At 35.2% G+C, this 25,403-nt stretch overlaps 1 protein-coding gene and 1 long non-coding RNA gene across 4 annotated transcripts in view; one reads left to right on the forward strand and one right to left on the reverse strand.

Annotated features, from left to right (window-relative positions):
- Positions 1–779, reverse strand: part of LOC131956049 (uncharacterized) — a 5,876-nt gene extending 5,097 nt beyond the window's left edge. The window contains exon 1 of the long non-coding RNA XR_009388929.1: positions 715–779. This is a non-coding gene — a long non-coding RNA (uncharacterized LOC131956049). The remainder of the gene's footprint in view (positions 1–714) is intronic.
- LOC131956045 (protein phosphatase 1 regulatory subunit 16A) lies at positions 764–22,111 on the forward strand. 3 transcript variants are annotated; one of them, XM_059320397.1, is made up of 12 exons: positions 764–869; positions 3,556–4,215; positions 9,031–9,101; positions 9,981–10,126; positions 10,302–10,405; positions 10,642–10,766; positions 10,992–11,117; positions 11,292–11,367; positions 11,472–11,592; positions 16,766–16,834; positions 20,736–20,853; positions 21,077–22,111. In XM_059320397.1, the coding sequence occupies exons 2-12, from the start codon at positions 3,939–3,941 to the stop codon at positions 21,671–21,673; spliced, it is 1,830 nt and encodes a 609-aa protein (XP_059176380.1). In that variant the 5' UTR covers positions 764–869; positions 3,556–3,938; the 3' UTR covers positions 21,674–22,111. The 3 variants fall into 3 exon arrangements, with proteins under 3 accessions (XP_059176380.1, XP_059176383.1, XP_059176381.1); XM_059320398.1 differs by having other exon boundaries at positions 772–880; XM_059320400.1 differs by lacking the exon at positions 16,766–16,834 and having other exon boundaries at positions 21,077–22,109.
- The last annotated feature ends 3,292 nt before the right edge of the window (positions 22,112–25,403 follow it).

Raw genomic sequence — 25,403 nt, forward strand, 5'->3', positions numbered from 1 at the left:
GTTAAGTATGCTACTAAAGAACTTTTTAAGAACTAATAAATATGAATCAAAATTTCTGCAGTATCTTATAAAATACACAAATATCAATGGATGCTGTACACCCTTGTGCTAAATTGACAAATTGTCAATACCATGTAAGTATAGTTTGGTCTTTAGATATAGGCATTATATTCTATATATATATATATATATATATATATATATATATATATATATATATATATAAGCTTAGATATCTAAATCATATTATATGATTCCACTCTAAGCTTAGTCGGGTCTATTAATTTTATCACTTCACTAAAGTTGTGTATGTAGTCAGTGGGGTAGCGAGGTCGGGTGTCACCCGGTGCGGCACTTAATGGTGTCACACCCCCCCCCCCCCAGAGGCTTAGCGACTCTTCCCGGGGACAAACTTTCAATTTTTTCGAGTTGCACCCCCCCCCCCTCAATTTTTCTCTATTTTTTACTATTTTATGCCTTGGTGTCACCCCCCTAAATGGTGTCACCCGGTGCGGTCCGCACCCCCTCCCTCGCTACGCCTCTGTATGTAGTAATACTAAGTATGGATAAAGTAAACCACGCTTGCCCTTCATTTAGAAACTAAATACTATGAGTGTCTGGATTAGCTTTTTAATTTTCTCCAGCGCGTCTTTTGGTTGTAGCCTAGATCTAAGTAGCCTACTAAAGTAAGAATACCTGAGGGAGCATTTTTACCTTTAGTCACATGACTGAACCACCAACCGGAACCTACAAACGACTGGAACGCCATCTAACACACTTTTAGGAGTCGGACGTAAATTAAAGATTCGCAGGATTATACTACACACTGGGGATTAAAAAACGCCGTGCAGTGCTTGTTTATAACATCAGTAAGCAATTGGTAATAAAATGACACAATACTAAATTGTGTTCAGAGGACTATTATTGGTATAGTGTTCTAGACTAGAATCTGGATCTTCTTGTCTTGGCGACCGGAGTTGACACTGCTGAGATGACGATGACCTATTTTTCATGTGTCACAGACTGAACTGAGATATTTTACTTAACAATAACAAAAACTTTCAGCAAAAACAATTCACAACTCTGTAAAATGTCAAAGTGAAATCGCAATTATTGTGTGTGATTTGTAGATCTAGTCTAGATCTAGATAGAACTAGTCTAGATATAGATCTAGATAGGGCCTATAAAATAATATATTTTATTTAAGACATGATGATGAGCTGAAGAGTGCTAGACTCACTCAGATCTAGATCTAGAGAATAATCTAGATTAGAATCTAGCTAGATCTAGATCTAGAACCTAGATTCTAGATCTAATGTAGATCTAGACTCTGTGTTAGAGCTAGACTCTGCTAGATCTATATTATATAGTATATAGGCCTACTATATTATTAATTCTATACTAATCTATACATATAGAATCTATTCTAGTCGTGTAGTAGACCTAGGCCACTCTATTTTATCTAAGATAGACTAGGACTCTGGTCCTAGTCAATCCTCTAAACTAGAGAACTCAGGAGTCACTCTAGACACTCTAGTCTAGTGTGACTCTAGACTAGATCTAGTCTAGATTCTAAATCAAGTAGATCTACCCTACCACTGTACTAGAATTCTAGTAGATCTATCAGTGATCAGATCTAACACTCGTAGTGTAGTCACCTTCTAGATCTAGATTCTAGTTCTAGAATCTTTTTACCAAAACATCACTAAATCCAAATTTCTAAATTTGTCTTGAGTATTAAATTTAAACTCTTAAGCTAAGGCTAGAACTTAATCTAATACTACTAGATCCTCTCTATCTAGATTAGTGATTAGAATCTAGAGATCTAGCTCAAAAGTTTGTCCCCCAGCGCCGAGAAGGGTCGAAAAAAAATGCGGGGAGTGGGGGGGGGGGGCTAAATAACCTGGTGCCAGCACTGCCTCCACTTCACACACCAGCCCCAGCAATACAAGTCTACATTTGCCACTGAGCAATATAGTCTTATATCATTTTTTAAAATTTCCCTAACAGTTAGGGTTAGGTTAGTAAAAAAATGCATTTCCTATTGTCCTAAAAACATAACATAAAAGTACCCACTACAATAATTACTATACATATTTTTCTGTTAATTATGAGACAAACTATTGAAGAATGAATAGTAGTTTTGACTAGGCTTGTAAACTATTATATTGTAACAGTCTAGTACCAGCAACATTGATCCACAGAAGTTACTTGTTATGAGAAATAAATATAATTACCAATGTTACTGTTGATCCAATAATTAATTTTCACCTGTCCCCATCAAACAAATCACATCTTTTGAAGTGTTAGAGCAACTTACAGAAGCATCTTCCCTTTTGATAAAATATGTGGCTACTTTTTATTTATATATAAATTCATCCTCATTTTGGTACATATAGATTAGCTTTACCCAGAAACAGCTAGTACTGCTGATATTTTTTATAACACACTGTAACTTTAGGGAAAACTCATATTTATAATTATAATTTTTAACTCAGTAGAGTGGGGTGGTAAAGTACCAGATCCAGGCTTTTTACTTTCTCGTATATATGGAATATAGAGAAAGTCTTGTAATCTTGAAAAAAAATCGTGATTTTTGTAAATCTCGACGTTTTACGCCTCCCTGAGTCTGAAAAACATAGTTTTGCAATCTTGTCTGTATTTATGTGTGTGTGTGTCTGTCTGTAAACACGATAACTTTAGATAACTTTAGTACCGTTACAACTAGGTTGATGAAATTTCATATATAAGTATTAAATCAAAATCGTAGATCCGTATTAACTTTTGAGCAATTTCCGATAACCGGAAGTGAAACTTTTTCTACTTTCAATATTTTAGAAGCCTATAACTTGAGTACTATTTCAGATAGATAAATGAAATTACACATGTAAGTAACAGACCTAGATCTCTGCCTTCTTTCAAATTTTGAGTAATTTCCGTTGACCGGAAGTAGTAATTTTCTCTATTTCCTATTTCTCAAAAAATGCATGTGAATTGATAAAGTACTAATAATATTCCGCACTATTATACACATTTTGTTTTGCATTCACTTGGTGTGCAATCCTTTTTCCTTCAAGATTCTTCTCTATTTTAAAAAGTTTAAGTAATTAAAAATCATGTTTATATCCCGAGTTGCCATCCCGTTATTTTATATAAGAATATTCGAGAAAGCTGAGAGGAGATCACTCCCTATTTATTTTTTAATTAGTTTTTTAACCTCTTCACATAACATGTACAAAAAATTGCAGCGAATGGATATGTACAAGCGAAAATTATGGAATTGTATTAGTAACAATGTTTATGTCATAGATAATAATGTTGAAACTGGTGATGTAACCATGTCATGTTTTTATTTAGCTGTGCTCTTAATACTAGTTATATATGTAATCTGAATGAAGGCTTGTGTGTTTTGTTTGGTCATGACCTTTGGATGACTAAGGTTGTTTGTTTGGTTTTTTAAAAATGTAATAACTTATTGTTTTAACAAACTTAATCATACTGCTCTTCATACTATGCTGGTTAATGATTTTTTAAACAATTCACGTTTTTTTCCAGGCATAGAGCTCTATTTAATCTACCATCCAGTATGGCTTCAGATGAATTAGAAGCATCTTATTCTTTACTCATTCTGCATCAAACTATGGATATGTGGTCATTGCAAAACTATTTCCAGATCATCTGTTAAAGGTGGAAACATTTTCTGCTTTAAATATTACAGGATAGACAAACTGGCCTTCATGATAATAATTTAAAACAAACATGGAACATTTTAAAGTAAATTAAGTCATCCTGTAATAAGTATTACACAAAAGTTGTGTTGTTTATTTGTGTGGACTTGGTTTTTAGTTTTTGAGCATAAGACAGGCAATTTACTCCTGTTTTTGTTACTCATACAAAAAAACCTCAGTGTTGTGATTTTGCTGTTGCATTAACAAAACATGGCCATGGAACACTACGAACTTGTCCAAGAGATGCCATCCATAGAGCGGATGACAACTCAGGACAGGTTGAAGCATGCCCGTAAAAGAAGATCCCAGCAGTTAAAAAAATGGGCCCAGTATGAGAAGCAGTTAGAAAAGGAGAGCACAAAAAAGAAGAAAAAGGAACCACAACAAGACTCTATGAAAAGAAACAAAAGACGGAAAACAGACAGAGTACAATTTGTAGCTAACATTGCCCTCCTAGAGTCTGCTGCCAGAAATGACTTGGAAGAAGGTAGGAAATGTTTGTTTTCTTTTTAAACCTAACATCTCCTTTTAAAAAATGTATTTATATGTTTTAAGGTAGATTCTAATTTTATAGAGTAAACTATCAATCATACTTTGCCACCTTTTTTGGGGACTTCATATAATTATATTTCATTAGCTCTTGGTTTGCATTCTCCATGCATTTTCATCCTGTGTCTGTCTTTGTACTTTTTGAAAGATTCTCAATAGGTTTTCTGTGGCTTTTGATAGCATTCAAGTTTTAATGACATACATTGTAACTTCTCTTATTGTTGTTTTATATATTGTTTGCTTAGTGCTCCTACTGATGTTCTTGCCATCATGTTTTGGCTACTGAAAAATGCCTTGTTGCTTGTAGAAATTCTATATTTTATTTATACTACATTTATATACATAGTACATCAGTTTGCTTTAAAACCAACTTGTGGGATCCCTTTACACAGTATTGTTGATTGTTGAAAAAAACTTTTGCACCCGTTTTTCTGTTTAGAAAATAATATAATTGAACAAGATATTGCAGACCAAGTAATTAAATAACACATGTAAGAACTGTTAGAACTACTCTTTAAAAAACAAACCAGGTATACTCTATTCTATTGACAACCCCCTTCATATCCTTTGATTCTGGTTTTTTTTTTTTGTATTGTTATCTTAATGACACATTGTCAGCTTTATGTTTATCAACATGACAAGTATTGCATGCCAGTCAGCCTAGAAAGCTGATTATAGAGAAATGTCAATAGAATAGTTTTAATGACTGCCTCCTTACTAGCATTTTGATAAAAATGATACTTTATAGCCGTATAGGCCTACCTTGTGTATTTGTAAATAACGTGTTTCCCAAGTGGGCGTGTCCAACATTCCGATAATATTTTGCTCAAGAGAGGAGGTATGAATGATGTGTTTGTTAAATTGGAATTGTACCAGTTAAGTCCGCCATAGCGGACATCTCCGTACTTCACTTCCCTCCCCTTGTCCTTCAGCGTTACCTTAGACTCGAAGGCTTAGTCTGAGTATGAAACGTTCTTACAAGGCGTATGAATAGACGAGTTTCACGCATAAAACATGAAATAGGACAAGCCCCCCTAGACGACAGACATTATAAATGGCACACAAAGTCCGACCTGTTCTTACAGCAGAGCTACACAATCTGGTGTCACACAAGGTTAATTCATTGGCTCAACACTCGCAGTTTATGTAGCGGCTCATTACACTAACTAGATCTAGAGCACACATGTTTAATTAGGACCAGGCCTAATTGATTGGTGGTTCACGTCGAGCCGAGAGTTTTGTCATTACAATTGGGTGTGTTGTGTTTGTCTTTACGAGAGAAAAACGAGTGCATTGACACACTTAAAAAAAAAAAAATTGAGCTTGCGGCGTTTATATGTATATAAAAAATTCCGCGTGCTTGATTTTATTTTCCTCGTGAAACAACTTTCTACTTCCTAAATATCACAATAGAATTGGTCTACTAAGTGTTAGATTAGTGATTCTTAACCCAGGGGCTCGGCGGGTCAAGAAACACTCATGACTCTATGATTCACGTTCGGATTTTGTCAGTTCGGACGATAGAAGTAGAAGGGTTCAGTGAATGCGCATATGAAACTGGTGGGGTTTGGTATTTCCAAAAAGTTTAATTAAGAACCACTGTGCTAGATGAAACAACCGTGCGTTACTGTGAAAATAGTGATATGAATCAGTCTAGTGCCATATAGTGTTATAGATAATTTTCTATTGTTTAAGCTACACGACATAGTCCGTGCACTAGTATAATTGAATGTCAGTACTCTCAAATTGTGTGCTTAGTCAGGTTCGGGGCCTATAATGCCGAGACAACTGACCTGCATCATAGGCTATTATTAGAATACGTGGGCGGGTGGCCTGTTGGGGTTACTGCGCTCCCGCCTGTAGCCTAGTAAATATTAATGCGAACTAATAACAGACGGGCGAAAATTGACACTATAATCCATCTTAGACTATCAGTGATGTTCCTGCTCATTAGTTTTGTTCTGTTGCTTTATACCTCAAATCCTCAACAAATTATTTTGCTATTTCTACTCATTGAACAAATAATACTGTGATTTTTTTTAATATGTACTATCGTGAATTGCTTTATTTTAAAATAACGCAGAACCCTTTGTGTAGTAAAATGTTAAATAATTGATTATGCAACATTCTATTTCAAGCTGAGAGGGTACTTATAGTAACTTAGATTATTTATAGAGAGCAGTCTCGTGTTAAGCCTGTATGTATATAGTTCTCTTATCTCGCCGATCTCTGCTGGGTAGATAAGCGGATTACAACGTGTAGTGTCATTCACTTCATTTAGCAACATGTTTAGTTGGTGCATCCCTGGCACTTCTAGTCTTGTTTATCTATGCTCCAACACTACCATCTATGGTCCATAGTTTAGTCAATCAATAACTGCAACAGTTTTAAACAACGTAAATCGAATCGATTGTCTTTTTTTGCAAATGCGTTTATTTATGCTTGCGTCAGTTTGAACCTAATTATTGGTTTATCTTAAGACCGACTTTGCTCCTACATAACAATAATTTACAGTAAATCAATGGTATCTTTAAAAATGTTTTATGCTGGCGTCAGATTGAACCCAATGAGCGGTTTATCTTGAGCAATGTACTGACACCAATAATTAGATCTTGGTGTCGGCAAACGTCAATCGGCGTTCAGTTGTATGTTTCTTTATCACATCTTGGTTTTCATGAACACACGGGCGTGCCTACAACTATACTTAGGCAAGTCTTAGTCAACTCATTAACCGCTTCATTTATGTTATTAATATAACACACTTTCAGTTTAATTTTTACTCAGCTAACACCCATCTCCCGCCCATCAGCACATATAGACATAAATCTGTTATAGAAGTTAATACGTTTTATTACATGTAATAGGGAAACACAGGTTGTGCATGCCCTGATAAAATGCGAGTTAATCGACGTGTGCACATACAACTGCCGTCAACACGCGCGGAAAAGGCCGGCTATTATCTCCGGCCTTTTGATGAACCTTAAACAAACACCCCTATTCCCCCCCCCCCCTAAAAGACCCGCCAACACTGCGGTGAACGCAAATAAACAAAAAGTTGACGATACAACCGCCAGTAAAAGCTGACTTGAAAGTGTTTTTTTGGCACAGGTAATGACCCACCGTAATGCGTGACGTAAGCCCTACAAAAACAAGGGTCATTAACCATATTTTTGGCAGGATACCTGCCTAAAGAACAAGATGGATGCCGCGTAGATGATACCATCCTCTAAAGTTACGTCACAACAGTTGTGTGTTTTGGACATGCTGAGTGGTGACCGCAGTTAAACAATAGTGTATGTAAAACTTGCTAAGTGTGGGTTGGTGCCAGTTTCACGTTGAACTGAATGCACTTGATAAGTGCTGTGTATCATGAAACAAATGTGTGTTGTTCGCTGATGGCGAGGTCGAAAGAATGCCATTTGTTAGGCCGGTGTCTGGTGGCACTTGTTATGCATGTACTCAACTTTACACCGCGGCACAGTATGGTTGTATGGCTATATGAAGTCAACTTTATAGGCCTACTACGCAACAATACGTCACATTGCAAGCAAATAGGGGTGCTAAAATTGGGACCCCACTTGGCTCTGTTTACTTGTATTGGAAATAAATTATTATGTTTGTCCACCTAATAAATGTAAACAAGGTCATGATTAGATGTTGAGATATTCAGGTTAGGGTCAATGTTACAACGTTTAATGGTTGTAGCATTGTATATTAACCTGTGAAGTTTGGAACCATTTGTCCAGCCCGGCTTATGGTCAGATACAAAAGAGCGACAAAAGACACTTTTAAAAAAATCTTAATCATTATGGCAGCCAATTAACGCTGTATGCTTATTTAGGAGGAGGGGTGAATTGAGGTGGTTTTTTTTTTTTTTTTTTTTTTTTTTTTTTTTTTTTTTTTTTACTATTGAACGTGGAATCGTAAAAAAAAAAACCCCGCGGTTGGATATCGGCAACCAATTTGTCTATAACCTCGGCTCCTCTCCCCAATAAATAATGCCTGATGTAGATATATGTCGGCTGGTTTGCCTGTGCTCTTTCCCCCGCAGAGGCCACGGTTAAGCTGGAATAATTGTCTATGTGGATGTTGTATTGCACAAGACCGGCGGGGATGAAGATCAGATAACATGATGAGACGGGGCGGTACAAAGGCAGGCTCCTGTGGACACGTGACATCGAACCTGAGTATCGCATACACACATCAAATTAGTTCCGGATTTTATGGGGAACTTTGACTCCACCTGCTTTAAATGTGGATTGTAGCCTATCTACTTTGTTGGCTGCAATCAACATGATTAGGGGGGGGGTAACTACAAATCAACAGACATGTAGCCTAAATACTGCGTAGTGGTAATTGTATCCGTATTACTAGTGCGTGCAAACGACGCTTGTAGTGTAGGCCACGGCTTGAGACAGGGCTGGCTTGTGGAGGAAATTATTCGCATCGCTGGTCCCGCCCGTAGAATGAAGCTTCCGTGGTTTAATTTTTTTATCGATTCAAGTCGTCCGTTTGTAGAATCTACACGGGAAGTGGGCGGAGGATGTTTCTCCCTACCCCCCTCTTAAATATTGTAGCAATGTTTACTGTTGTACATATTTTGTAGCCGGCTAGTAAATGTGACGGCCACACTAGTGCCAATAGACTCAGTTCACACGTATCTGAGGGAGGGAGGTGGGGGGGGGGGGGGTTGGAGAGCGAAGATAAAAATGAAGTAACAAAAATACAAAATGTCTATTTCTCCCACTTCTAGTTCGCCGTCTGTTGGAGAACAAAGTCAGCCCAGACGTGACGAATGAAGATGGCCTTACTGCATTGCATCAGGTAAAACAACACAAAATATCAAGCCCCCTTCACACTCAAGGCTTATCTATGCCACTAATATTTTGTTTGCTTAAAGGAACCAGTTTAAAATCTTCATAAATCTTGCTAAGTTTATCAGAGCCTTATTGCCATAATACTGTATATGTTTATCCAACTACATATAGTAAATATTCCTTAGTTGCCATAATTTGTTAAATGGGATTTTGCACATTTTTATCCACCACTCCTTACTTAGGCCATCTATATTATGACTTTTAACAAAACACACTTTTGTTTGTCAAAATAAATTATTGTAATCTCATCATTTTAGAGAAAAAATTAACATTGTGTTAAAAGAAGAGAAAAAAATATTAAATAGTAGAAGTGTTACAAAAATAAGAATAAACAAAGACTAAGGCTGTTATGTGACAGATCTAAATCACTAACCTATCCCATAAAACATTAAAGTGTTGAACCACCCCTATTATTTCTGATGTTAATAAGTTATTGTGATTCTTATATAGGAATACATCTTTTCACTAGTGTAAGCAGGACTGTGTTGTTGGGGAGGGGAGAAATGTTTTTTCCAAATATATTTATATGTATATATGGTGCCTACATAAATATCAGCATGTGCATGCATGCATGTTTTATATATTCTATAAAATTAGGAAAATGTAAAATTGTGGTTTTATAAAAATTTGAAAATTAATTTAATGCATTGTAATGTAAGCAAAGTAAGCATCCCTAGTAATTTTTTGGGTTCATGGGGGAGCTTTGACACTTTCAGACACACTCACATACACACCCCTTCTGTTTATGCCACTTTCTCTTTTATAAACCTAACTAAAAATGCGCATTATGTTTTCTTTGGGTTTACCATTCTGCTTTTTTTAACAGTGCTGTATTGATGACAATGAAGAAATGTTGAAACTCCTGCTAGAATTCGGTGCTAATGTAAATGCCTGTGATAGTGAAATGTGGACACCACTTCATGCAGCGGCCACTTGTGGCCATGTAACCTTATGTAAACACCTTATAGAGAGGTAGGGCTGACATCAGTTTTTAAAAAAAAATTTTAACATTTTATAGAGAGGTAGAGTTCATACAACATAGACGAAACTGGAACTCACCAATACTAACATTTTGGTGTATAGAATTGATTTAGGGTAAAACACTGTGACCTTTACTTAAGCACTGTCAATTGTTCTCTTTCCCCAGAGGAGCTGAGCTGTTGGCAGTTAATGCAGATGGAAACATGCCCTATGATATTTGTGAAGATGAAATCACTTTAGACTATATAGAAACAGAAATGGCTAAAAGAGGTTTGTACAAAAGCTATTTTTGCTCTAACTGAATACAACTATTTTGGCTCTTGCTGATACAAATTTTATGTAATAAAATTTCTTTTTTTTTATTATTCCAACACAATTTGGTGTTTTTATAATACTGAAACTAGCTTACTAGAAAAGCTGTGAACTCATATTCTTGAAGTTACAATTTTTTTCAAAACATTAGTTCTCTTTTTTTTATCTAACTTTTGTTTTGAATGACTAACCAGGAATCACACAAGAACAAATCGACACAACAAGGTTAACCACTGAAAGACAAATGTTAAATGACCTGAAGGAACTTGTGGCAAGTGGAGGGGATCTAGAATTTAAGGATGCTGTGGGAGCCACTATGGTAAAACTTTTTGTTGTTCTTTTTTTTATTATTGTAAAGGGTGATTTGTTAAGGTCGCAAAGTATTTGCAATATATCAAATAAAAATATAAATAAAAATATGCATATGATAGTATTCAAATAGTAAAGCATTTTTTACAATCTTTCTTAAGCTTGATAATTATCTAAAACATACTTTCTAGCTTAAAATAAATTAACCTAAAACTAATACATAACATTATTTCAGCTTCACATAGCAGCTGCCAATGGATTCTTAGATGCCGTAGAGTTTTTGTTGGACCATCATGTCAGTGTAGATGCCAGAGATAATGAATCGTGGCAGCCTATACATGCTGCAGCATACTGGGGGCAGGTAGGCAGAAACATTTTTTTAGTATCTTGGACAGACAGATTGAACATTTAATACAGGGTGCAAGTGGAATAGAACAGTTAATCAAAACCTTGGATAAATACTGGGCACCATAATGAAAGACAAGATTATCTATGTAAATTTTACAAAGTAAAATTCAATGTTTTTCTCAAACAGCTGGACATACTGGAATTGCTTGTTCAGAATGGTGCAGACTTAGATGCAAAAACTAAAACTGGGGAAACTCCATTTGGTAAGTTTATAAACAGTATTATTGTTTTCATTTTTAATATATCTTAAATATTATAAAACTTGATAAAACATAATGTAACCATCATATTTTTTTTCTCTCTGTAGATTTAAGTGAAGATCCAGATATTAAACAAAGGATATTGGATTTAAAAGATGAAATTGAAACCAACAAAGCCAGCAGATTGCGCCCAGGATCCTCCAGAAAGCACAAACATAACTCTAGAAAGTAAGTTCTTTAGATAGTTTTTTGCTACAGTTTATAATAAGAAATTTTTTCTCTCAATATTTCATTAAAAATTGAATATTTGGCAACTTTTATTTTTAAAGCCAAACAAAAAGTTTTCTGTAAAATTCCAATTTTTATCAAATTTCTTTGTTGGTAAAGATTCTCTTTACAATAGTTATTGTGAAGTAGTTTTTTAATGCTAGATTATTTTAATTCATTAGTTTTATGTACTAGTTATTATTGTGGAGAAGTTAATATAGTCAATAGTAACTAACACTAATAATAATAATAATATACGGCTGAGTTTTTATTTACTTTAATAAAAGTTATCAAGAAGCTTTGATTTAACAGTTCTTTCAACACTGTTGATGGACATAACTTGCACAGCCTGTATACATTCATCTGACTTGCCATTTTCTAAGATATTACTAATAATAATTGTCTTGTTCACTTTGGCATTTCATTAAAACTTAATGCTCACACCAACCTTATAATGTATATCATCCCACTTAAATCTGCATGAGTTGTGAAGTCTTGGTATATAAAAAATCAGTTGTTCAATTTCCATTTTATCACTAGCAAAAATGATTGGTGTATTTCTAATTTAACAAAGCAAGAATAATAAATGAATACTTATGCTTTGTTTTAAAACTATTATTAGTGCTAAAAAGACTAGAAAATAAAAGGTTTTAAATTTTTTATGTTATGTATATATTTTGTATAAAAATATCATTCCCTAGCTTTTGTATGTGTCTGCATATTTACAGTGGTTGCATTGTCTAAACATTTTTTCATCTCATTTAGCATATGATTTAGTGTCTGTATTTTAAAACCGTGCGGCGTCAATTCGGCCAATGACGAAACGGCCCCGTCAAAACGACCCCGACAAAACGACCCCGTCAAAACGACCCCGTCAAATCGGCCCCGTCAAAAGGGCCAGCGACATATGGACCCCGTCATATAGGCTCCCGACAAATAGGCTCCCGTCATTTAGGCTACCGACAAATAGGCTCCCGTTATATAGGCTCCCGACAAAAGGGCTCCAGTCAATAAGGCTCCTGACAAATAGGCTCCCGTCATTTTGGCTCCCGACATATAGTCTCCCGTCATTTAGTTTTTTCCACAAAACGGCCCCCGTCATTACGACTCCCGACAAATAGGCTCCCGCCATTTAGTTTCTCCACAAAACGGCCCCCGTCATTACGACTCCCGACAAATAGGCTAGCGTCATTTTGGCTCCCGACAAAAAGGCTCCTGTCAATTTGGCTCCAGACAAAAGGACCACTGACACAGTGGCGTAGCTGCCGTAAAGCTAGCATAAGCAAGGCATGGGGGCCCAAGGCACATAGGGGCCCTTTTCCCTCATAAAAAATTAAAACTTTTACAATGGAATTTTAATATTTGTTACATTTAAATAATTTTAAAAAAGAAAAAGGTTAAAAGTTCCAAAAAGCCCCCCAAAGGTTAAAAGTTCCAAAAAGCCCCCCCCCCCCCCCCCACCGTTTCGGCAGTGGGATTCAGTGTTTGTGGGTCAAACAGAGCCCAATCGTTATAATAACACTACAGGCTATATCACTTTGTCGTGCAAGACATTGAGAGAATCAGCCTATAAATAAACTTTTTAGCAGTAGTAGGCAAGCATAATAATATAGTATAAATACAAAATCAGGACATATAAAATACAAAATGTTGCCTTCAGAATATTTATATATTAAAAAATATCCATCGTAAGTAGAAGTTGATATCTTCGTTTAACTCCTCTGTAGCCTAACGCAGAGGCGTAGCGAAGGCGAGGCGGGGGGTGCGGACCGCAAAGGGTGACACCATTTAGGGGGGGTGACACCAAAGGCAAAAAATTGTAAAATTTATAGAATGAAATGCCATTTTCCAGATCCATTAGTTAAAGTTAAATAGTCTTCTAAGTACAAATCGAAAATTATATCAAGAGGGGGAGGGGGGTGTGACACCACGACGTAAACGTAAACTATAAAGAAAACAATGCTACATCCAACTGTATTATAAACAGACTAGTAGATAAACATCGTTACTATTAAGTCAGCAGTGATTAAAGCTTAAACATGTACGTGTACCAGTATGTGGCATATATATAAATTTTAGGCCTATGTAGGCCGACACACACACACACACACACACACACACACACACACACACACACACACACACACACACACACACACACACACACACACACACACACACACACACACACACACACACACACACACACACACACACACACACACACACACACACACACACAGACAGACACACAGACACACAGACACACAGACACACAGACACACAGACACACAGACACACAGACACACAGACACACACACACACACACACACACACACACACACACACACACACACACACACACACACACACACACACACACACACACACACACACACACACACACACACACACACACACACACACACACACACACACACACACACACACACACACACACACACACACACACACACACACACACACACACACACACACACACACACACACACACACACACACACACACACACACACACACACACACACACACACACACACACACACACACACACACACACACACACACACACACACACACACACACACACACACACACACACACACACACACACACACACACACACACACACACACACACACACACACACACACACACACACACACACACACACACACACACACACACACACACACACACACACACACACACACACACACACACACACACACACACACACACACACACACACACACACACACACACACACACACACACACACACACACACACACACACACACACACACACACACACACACACACACACACACACACACACACACACACACACACACACACACACACACACACACACACACACACACACACACACACACACACACACACACACACACACACACACACACACACACACACACACACACACACACACACACACACACACACACACACACACACACACACACACACACACACACACACACACACACACACACACACACACACACACACACACACACACACACACACACACACACACACACACACACACACACACACACACACACACACACACACACACACACACACACACACACACACACACACACACACACACACACACACACACACACACACACACACACACACACACACACACACACACACACACACACACACACACACACACACACACACACACACACACACACACACACACACACACACACACACACACACACACACACACACACACACACACACACACACACACACACACACACACACACACACACACACACACACACACACACACACACACACACACACACACACACACACACACACACACATATATATGCTTTGTTTCCTGGGAGGGGGTGACATTACGAAGTGCCGCACCGGGTGAGACCCGACCTAGCGACGCCACTGGCCTAACGGCTGACGAAGGGGCCCACTGATAATTTTTGCATAGGTGCCCGAAAATCCTAGCTACGCCACTGCACTGACAATACCGTTTCTGTAGCGACTAAGTCTCCCGGCAAAGCGGTCTCATTGAATATGACATCTGCCAGTGGGACCCCTTCATCAATATTCTTTAGAGTTAGCTTATCCAACACTCTTATGTAATACAACGTATGCATCTCTTGTTCGGCAGGCCTTATTTTTATATTAGTTTATCTATTATAAAATATAGTATGTTTTAATTTAAAGGTCATCTATCTATGACATCCATAATTGAGTCGGTCATAGGCTGTTCCAACTCATTGTGTGGGGAGAAGGGTCCACGCTGTACCTTCCTAACTGCAATATGCTTGTACAGGGGCGTAGCGAGGGGGGGCGGGGGGTGCGGACCGCACCGGGTGACACCATTTAGGGGGGTGACACCAAGGCAAAAAATAGCAAAATATATAGAGAAAAAGTTGAGGGGGTGGGGGTGCAAATCGAAAGTTTGGGGGGGGGGGGTGCAAATCGAAAACTTGAAAGTTTGTCCCAGGGAAACGCCTCTGGGGGGGGGGTGACACCATTAAGTGCCGCACCGGGTGACACCCGACCTCGCTACGCCACTGTGCTTGTAGGTTATCAAAACAAAATGCTGTTATGTTAACATCATGTATATCATACATTTACACTTCTGTGCTCGCTTTTAAGCAACAGATCTTTTCTGTTGTAAATTAAACATTATCAAAACTTTAGAATTGGTGGAATTTAGCTGTTAAGGGCTCGATTTGTTTGTGAATTAATGTTGGTTAATGAAAAAAATAATTTCATTCGGGCATTAAAAAGAGGTTATGGTGGTATTGGAGGTAGGACACAATGGTTACTTTTATGCCAATAGTGGTCATATCATTCATTTTTCTGGAGCCAATATGTCGGGAGTCATTTTGTCAAAAGCCAATATGTCGGGAGCCCAATTGCCGGGAGCCAATATGTCGGGAGCCCATTTGTCGGGAGCCCATTTGTCTTTAGCCCTTATGTCGGGAGCCAATATGACGGGAGCTGCTTTGTCGGGAGCCAATATGTCCTGAGCCTATTTGTCAGGGGTTAATATGTCGGGAGTCCATTTGTCGGGAGCCTAAATATCGGGAGCCCATTTGTCGGGAGCCTATATGTCGCAAGTCAATATGACGGGAGCCCATTTGACGGGAGCCAATAAGTCGGGGCCCTTTTGACGGGGCTATTTTGACGGGGTCGGTTTGTCGGGAGTCGATTTGACGGGGTCGTATTAACGGGGCCGTTTTGACGGGGCCGATTTGTCCCGGGCCGTTTTGACAGGGCACCTTTAAAACAGGCAGCTTATTGTTAACATGTAGAAATGCTAATTCCCCTTTCTGCTATGGGAAAAAGAACCAACCATATACACTAAAAGTTATGTCTCCCATAAGCTGTACTTTAAGACACAAAAATTGTAAAGCTAGATCTCTAGTGGCTTCACCAAACTCCATCCCATCCACACTTACAGATTTGTTTTGTACATACAGGGGCTGTTCACCGGAAATGTGCTACCATATCCAAAGGTTAACATTAACAAATGGTACCAGTTTATTTTTTTAAGCTCTGCTCCCTTTATTTTACACATTTTTATTTCAGCTCAACTGCTCACCATCATCAGGACTCTGTGTATAGTTCAAATACATCTCTCAACTCCAAATCTACCAGGTCTGACAATAAGTCCCTTGTCACTTCACCTAACCTTGTATATCTATTTACGTACTGGGTCACAAACACATTAAACTCAATAAAAAAAATGTCATCACAATACAAGGGATCAGTTTTATACAAAGTTCAAATTCATACTGTATATTTATTTTAATTAATGGTTTTATATTGTTTTTTGTTATCATATTGTTCAAACCTCCATTCACATTCCCTTAAATTCCTACTTTAAGAAGTAAGATCCAAAGCTTAGCAAAAAGTGACATCAAGGCCTGCTACGTAATCACTAACACTTATATCTCAAGGTGGCGGATATTTCCAAAGGCTTGTTTCAAAGCTGCATGACCAGGACAATTTTGCATTCATTAAAAATTCTAATTAAGCTTTACTTTCCCATTTGTAATGGTGCCTCAATTATGCTTTGTATAGCTAATTGATAAAACCAAAGCATGCATGTTTAAAAGAAAACTAATTTTAAAGATAATAAACAACTAGGATACAGAACATAGTATAAAACTAGTAAAATACTTATCTTTAAATGGCATCACTCTGTACAAAACCTGTTTTCTTTAAGGGATCACTTAATTATCAGTGGTGCTAGGCGGTGTTAACAAGCTAATGGTTATAGTCTACTACCTTTTTATTATTGTCATTCTCTTACTAAAACATCATTTTCATAACTCATTTAAGCTGCATTTATTCATTCTTTTTCTTACAGAGATGTAACTATTCCTTTTTTTAAGGAAATCTTATTTCCACCAAACTAATCTTCCACCTGAAAAAGGAATCTAAAAGTATCTTTGATTTGTTATCAGAAACATGGTTATGAATCCAGTTTCAGGCACGGAAAGGTTTATGTTTTTAGGTAGTCTGTTACATCTCTGTCCATATTTTCCAATACTGTGTGTAATCAAGTACAAATAAATGTGTGATACGCTTTCAGTATTTATTAGAACATTTCATGTATTCATTTCTGTGCAGTATAGCTAAAAGCAGTTGAATAATAAAAGCAGCTTTATCTGACTGTATTTCTTACTGCAGATTTTTCCAGACAAGTCTACTGTGTCAGTAAACAGTCTACTGTTGATTTTTTTCATTCAATAAATGCTGCTGCTTAATACATCCTTGGATCATTTTTACAAAAGTGATGTAAAGCAGTTGGTGGGATAGGTTTAAAACACATTTAAAATGACAATCAAATTTTATAGAAGATATTCTTGTTTTACCACTTGTTTGTTTATTACAAATTTTAAATTGTTGATTTAGATTCTCTTCAGCTATCAGTTATTTTGAATTCATGCATTTTCGTAATATTTTATAACTGGTTGATTGCATTATTCATTCTTTTCCAGAAATATAAACACATAGCTTGTTATTTGCCAGTTAATAAAATATGAATATTAACTTTCATAATTAATCTAATACAAGAGAATCAATTAGGTACTTAACATTTTTTGGTTGTAAATACAGCCAAGGAGAGAGACTGAAGTGACTGAGGGGTTTGGCTATCCTCAGTACCGGTGGATGACCAGTTTCAACATCAGTGTTTTCCTTGACACCATTGTTTAACAGTCACTTTCTAATGATTGCATTACCTATTCATTTGCAATCAGTGTAAGAGGAATTAACTTTTCTTTGCATGCCTAAACTGAGATTGAATAGAAGACTTGTTACCTCTATTGACCTTTAACCTTCTGATATATTCCTGCCATTGGGCACAGTAGGACTATTGTTTGATCATTTGTTGATACAGTAAAGGTTTGAAGATAGCTTGTTGTAGAGTGAGATCTGCATGGTGGCAGAATTATGAGAAATGTTCAACTTCTAGATAGTCTTTTTACTTGCTGGAGTTGTTTTGTGTTTAAAGTATTTGATGACCTGCTAGACACTTGTATGTCTGCAGTAGATTATGCCAGGACAGATTTAACATTAAAATTAACATCTGCGTTTTACTGCCATTTATTGCTTTAAGATTTTTATTAATTTTATTTTGGGAAATTATTTTTTAAATGTTTGATATATTTAAGGCAGGTTAAGCCCCATATTCCTATGCCATTTTTTTTTAAGTTTAAAAGAATACAGCTGAACTGACTGAACCATGTCAGGACATTTTTACAAATAAAAAATTATTGCTCTAGTCAAATTTAATCAATTTGGGGTTTCAATAAAATCTAATTGATTAACAGCATGTCATTTTTTTATGCATGACCAACAAACTTCTTTTTGCAGCTTTAAACAATGCATACAGCTAAATTTTTAAACTTTAAGTGTTAAGTAAAGAAAAATGTTTTTTTAAATCCCTAAAACAGTAAGCTAGAATCTGAGCAGCAAACCTGTATTTATAATGTCTATAATGTAGCGTTACTAATAGAAGAGACAGCCATTACCTTCATGTAACTGATGAAATTTTTTTCTTCTTCTTAAAATCCTCGCATTGCTTCAGCTTGTTTCTGGTTCCCAGGTATAGATAAGATATTCACAACCCTTTCTAAGTGTTTATACCCTTACTCAACCAGTATGTTTTCCTTATAAAACACTCACTTATTTATTCTACATATGAATCTGCACCTTCCTTTTGTTTAAATAAGGTGGGGAATTTCTTTGATGGGCATTATCAAATAAATAAATCTTTATAGAAAATACAGCACTTTGATTAGTACAAGTTATAAAATGTTCACTGATCTCACACCAGTCCTGTGTATTAGAACACTTTTCTTGTTGGTAGTTACCCTCTTGGTAGCATGAACTTTGACATGTAGGGTTAGGATATTTGTTATAACCTCTGTATTAGCTAGGCCCTGTGTTGTTTTTGTTTTTATTATTTTGTTATTTTAGTAAATAAGATCAGTGCATTAACACTTCTTAAACCAGTAAGTCTGTTGGCTCACTTCTAAAAGTTTTAGGATCTTAATCAGGTGTGAAGAAATTTTAAACTAGTGCAAAGAAAGCAATACAAAACTTGAACAAATGTGCTTTGAAAAGCAGTGTTGTTTACTTTCAGTTTCAATGTTCATTAAAAAAAATAAGCAGTTCAGAAATGAGTTAATAGTTTTGCAAGAATTATAACCAGTTTATATAAGCGATTTATTTTTCATGTTTGTCAGCATGAGTAAACTTCTATTTATTGCTTGCTTTTTTTATTTAATTAAAAACTCTTTTCATGGCTGCAGCAATATTTAAAAACTATAACGCTGGTCATATTTTTTTAGTTTTTAACAAAAAATGTCAAATTATATTCATACAAAGCTTTGATATATAATTTTTTTTTAATGATTTGAGTTTAATATTTTTTTATTATTTTAACATGTTTTTTAATTGGGTTTTTATTTAATCAGGAATACAATTTTCTTTGGTGTATGAGTGATCATACCTTTATTCCTTAATACATTAAACGCTTTAAATCTTTTCTCAGCAACCTTGTATACAAAGTTTGAAGTAAATTGCATTATCTGCATGTGTAGAGCATTCTCTAAAATAATGTATACTATTAATGCATAATTATAATGTCTAAAACGTGTTCAGTTATAAAAGTAATTTTTATACTATATATTACTAACTAAAATTGCCAGTACTTTTTTCTTTTTTGCTGGCTGATTATATTTCTTTCAAAATTTAAAATTAAGTGAATCTTCATCAGCCAAAAAGGATGCAATAAATGCATGAAAATTATAATGTTAACATATATGAGTGATCCAATCAGCACTTAAGCAACAAAACATTACATGGTTGTTTTGTGCCATGAATCAACTGATTAGTATTAATAATCTAATGTGGGATTCATTTTTGTCTTTATTGCATGGGCTGCTTCAGTTCAAACTGTTTATTGTACCAAATTAATTTCCTCTGTAGAATATCAGTCATCATTTAACACAAAAAAATGTATTATTGTTTTTATTTGTTTTAGTGCATCAATGAGACGTAGCTCTCTGCGTGGAGAGAAAAGTAATTTATTCAAAAAGGAGGCTCAGGAAGAAGCTTTGCATTTTGGGCTTCGTCTTATGCAAGATGAAGAAGAGTTGCCAGTAAGTTGTGTCCATAAAATAATCCAGTCCCTTAAAACAAAACAAAAAGCTATTTATAATCAGTGGTTTTGGAAACTTTATTGAATTAGTTAAGGTCATTGTTAGTGCTAAGGTTTAAGCAGCGAAACTAGAAAAAATATAGCCACAACCTGCCAAAGTTTAAATCATTACCACTTGATCTTAAACTGTTACAAATATTTTTTAAAAATGTCACTGTTTTCAGGTTTTAACTGAAGAGAGAGAAACTTTACCAGCATCAAACATTGATGATATTGCTGTGTCTATTGATGACCATGACAACATTGAGCAACCTTCTCCAGCACCCCGTCACAGATCTGACCCTAGAATGAATCCAGGCAACAGCTTAGGTCGCACCTCTGCTGACAAACTTCCTGGTGGTAACAATGCTGCCAAACCAACTGCAGCAGGGAGATCACCACCATCTGTTTCATATTCTAACGACATGAGGAGACAATATAGTGACGTACGAGAACCTGTTCAAATGGACCCTCAGAAAGAGGCGCTTGAAGCCCAACTTCAGAGTATGTTTTTAGCTAGTGTTCCCAATCGTCAAGCTCGAAGTACATCTGTGACATCTGTTACACCACCCCAACTTCAGTTCTACCCACCTCCTATGATGGAAAAAGCCAAAAATGGTCACAACAATAACAACAATACTGCTCTAAGCACTGCCTCTACCAACAGTACACCACAGTCCAGTTTTAGAGATGGCCAGTTGCGTAGATTTGTTGCACCAACCAATGCCCCTATAGTGGGGGGTGATGAGGATGAGAAACAAAAGTGCTGTGTTATTTTATGATACAACTGTTTGCATCAGTTCATTGCTTCCAATTTGAAGCAATTTTTTTTCAAGTATACAAATCTTTACCAGAAGGAAAATCTTTAATGAATAATTAAGATTTTCTATACTTAATTATTTTCTTTCTGGGCTTATCCCTTTGTCAGTTATTTTAATTTAATTTAATGCTAAGTTTGAAATTCTTCTGATAAGACATTTACAAAAGCTCTCTTGCATCAGAAAAATATCTATATATATAATTCTCTTCTGGGATCAGTTAGAAAACAAGCTGCAAGCGCCTCCTTGCAGTCCCCTCTCTTTCTCTCTATCACTATCACTACCACCCCCACCCCACCCCCACATGATCTGGTGAGCGGTGTTCACTCTGTTTACATTTTACAATCATAGAGACGGGTTTGGTGACGGCTATTAGGGGCAGATAATTTAGTTTGAAACGATTTTAAACTTCGAGGAGGTAACTAAGAGGAGGCTGCTTTCACGTGGGGGGGGGGGGGGGTTAGTGTTTTTAAGCAAATATTTTCAATGGCAGCATTGGTACTGTCGAATTCACAAATTATAAATTACTGAAAAGTAGAAAAAAACAACTAAATAGCGGCGTATGATACGCAGCGGGTCGGCTCGTGTGTTTTATTTGAATACATTTAGTGTAAAAAAAAAAAGGTAATTTTATCCAGTGAAAACAAATGTGATGATTATTTCATCCGATGCAGATATCAAAATAATTATGCTTTATTCAACTTTTTGTTAAGTTCACTATGTAAAAACAGCTATTGACAGATATAAACTATATTTTGTTGTTATTGTTGATGTGTATTCATAAATATGTACATACACGTTAATATTATTTTGGAGATTGTACTTTTATATCCTGTGTTTATATATAATTGATCAAATGTACATATGTCATTATAACATTTCCTTTCACTAAAAACCATGTGCCACTGTCAATGATGAGATGCACTTTTGTGTTTTAAAGTAAGCATTCCATGTGTAAGTTATAGTACATTTTACTGAGTTTGAAAAGTTTTATTTGTCCACTAATTAAGCAATATAATATATGCACGATTCATTTAGCACCAAGTAATCATCTCAGTTTGGCTGAAGCAAACACACCTAAATTTTCAACTGCAAGAAAAAAAAATTAAGCAATATTATATTAACATTAGTATTTAGTATATAAAATATTATTCATTCATTATTTCATGCTATTCATCAAGTTTAATTTAAAACCTATCACTTTTGTGTAATTATTTCTAAGTTTTTTTTAGCATCCAGTGATATTGCTATAACTTAATAAGATTAAGATAGTGTCTTTGTAATCCATATTAATAGCAAATATATATAATTTATATATAGTTTATATAGGCCTAATTAAAATTATTTGAGAAAAATTAAGCAGATAAGTAAACACATAACATTATACAATTCAACACTCACGATTAATTTATTCTTTTAAATTTTAGTAACATTCATTGATTATATTTAGCTTTTATTAGTTAGCTGAGTTTTCTTTGTGAAATTCTTAACTTTTAACAATACAGTACATCATGAAATAATATCTTGACTTCAACAACTATGTAACATTAACATGTATTTGACAGCTTAATAATTATACCGCATTTAAAAGAGATTGACATTTTTGTTATGCTAAAATGGAAAGCTGCATTATTTTTACTTTTATACAGTGAGTGGATACACTCTTTATTTATTTGGCAGTTGTTAATTTTGTCTATTTTAAATAAAAAAAAATTTTAATTTAGGCTGCAGCATTATGAACTTTGCTTGTGGACACAACACACTTTATTTAAAAAATAAATCCTTTATAGATCTAGAACAATTCTATGAACTTTGCACATTAATTTCAACTTTGATTTATAAAAATCAGTTTAGTCTATACCTTAAGATGTTCAAATTATCTAGTTACAATTAGGTAAACTGCTAAATTTTAATAAGTGATAATTTATCATACAAAAATTTATTTGCTAACAGGTCAGGAGTCAAGAAGTTCTACTTTCCAGTAAAATCTGTATATCTTGTGATAAGATACTTGTTACAAAATTTGAACAAATTTAATTAGAACAATCATTTTAAGATTTACAGTTAATAGTAAACAAATAATTCTGCTGTATTTAGCATACAATCTTTGTTGAAGGACACAACAACTGCAACTAGCTAGTATTGATGTACTATCTTTGTTAATATTTGCATGTGTTCTACCTAATTTTATTTTGTAGTCTAACAAATAATGTAAGCTTGGTTAAATCTTATGTTTTTTGAATCAGATAATTATATGCGTAATAGTAGCAGTTTTTGTTATTGTGATTTGGTTCTAAAGAAAGCTTGGCAACTTAACTTGTACTATATAATTGGAGGACTAACCAAGACATATGTAAACTTTGAGATCTTACTGTTGCCATGTGCAATAATATCAGAATTTTAAGTTCCATTAAAGTAATAAACATTAAATTCTATGCTGTAACCATGTATATAAATTACATAGATCTGGGTTTTTCTTAAATGACCTATATTTATTGTAATTTTTATGTTCATATTTAAATTGTTACCTAACACCTATTTTCTACTTTCATTAATACATTGAAGTCTATCCTATGCTCTGAATTTAATTAGGATTGCATGAAGGTCAGTAGTGTGTAGATTTTGCATGCAGTGCTGTTTACTGTATTAACATTTTATAAACTATTTATTCCAATTTAACAAAGAAAAAAAAAACACTGTTTTTATAAGTGTACATGTTTTCTTATAATTGTGTAATTTATAATGAATTATTTACCTGTACTTAAATTATATTATTTATTTACCTTTTTGGGAATAGGGTAATTGAGTTAAAATTAGACTAACAAGATTGTAGAATTTTATCAAATGTCAGATAATTAAAATTACTACTCAATTTTTTTTATAGTAATTAAAGTAGCTTCAATATTTTATTTCTAGTAACTGTTGACTCAATTTATATGATTGTACATTTTTAAAATGAAATTTATTTACTCTAGATAACACAGAGGCTCTACATTTTATTTCAGTTGTAGATGTAAATTTTACCAGACTTTGAAACTATAATATTAATACATGTTGACATTAATTCATTTTGGTTATAAATTTTACCTTCCCAGAGCTTGATCTTTCTTTAGGTTCACTGAGCTGGTTAATTAACAACTCAGCATAATATGTTGAAACATAGATTGGAAGTGAGCTTTTGCTATGATGAATCAAGGGAAGCCACTCTCATTCATTTTAACTGTGCCTTGTCACCACTTGATTCTTCTGAGATTATTTGTTCTACAAATCAAACGGGCATTTACTAAATTTGGTCTACTTATAATACTTATATTACCTTGCTTATTAAAGATAAGCATGTGAGAAACTATAGATTTGTAACGTGAGCATGATCTTTTAAAATAACTTTCATTCAGTTAGAAAGTAGACTTTACTGAAATGCAGGTCAGTGGGCTATTTAAATAAGGTTATCATTGCAATCTCTTATGTACACCATATGCTTATTATCTCAGCATTTTGGGCCGAACATATTGATACTTCATACACAAATTAGCTGTATGGTTTGTTTTTTAAATTTCAAGTTACATTCCACAAAGTATTTTATCTGTTGCTATAATTGTGTATGTACATACTATATTTTAACACAAAATGTCACCCATGCAAATACATGTACAATATTTTTGTGAATTTTAATCTATAGAGCACATTTATATTG

Source organism: Physella acuta, unplaced genomic scaffold (genome assembly GCF_028476545.2).
Source record: "Physella acuta isolate Inbredline_101_S28 unplaced genomic scaffold, ASM2847654v3 ptg001125l, whole genome shotgun sequence".
Lineage (NCBI taxonomy): Eukaryota > Metazoa > Mollusca > Gastropoda > Physidae > Physella > Physella acuta.

Bases quoted from the DNA above. Each gene is read 5' to 3' on its own strand.
- LOC131956045 (XM_059320397.1), top strand. From the start codon at position 3,939: ATGGCCATGGAACACTACGAACTTGTCCAAGAGATGCCATCCATAGAG. The intron at 11,368-11,471 runs GTAAGTTTATAA...TTCTCTCTGTAG, and splicing joins AACTGGGGAAACTCCATTTG to ATTTAAGTGAAGATCCAGAT. The intron at 20,854-21,076 runs GTAAGTTGTGTC...CACTGTTTTCAG, and splicing joins AAGATGAAGAAGAGTTGCCA to GTTTTAACTGAAGAGAGAGA.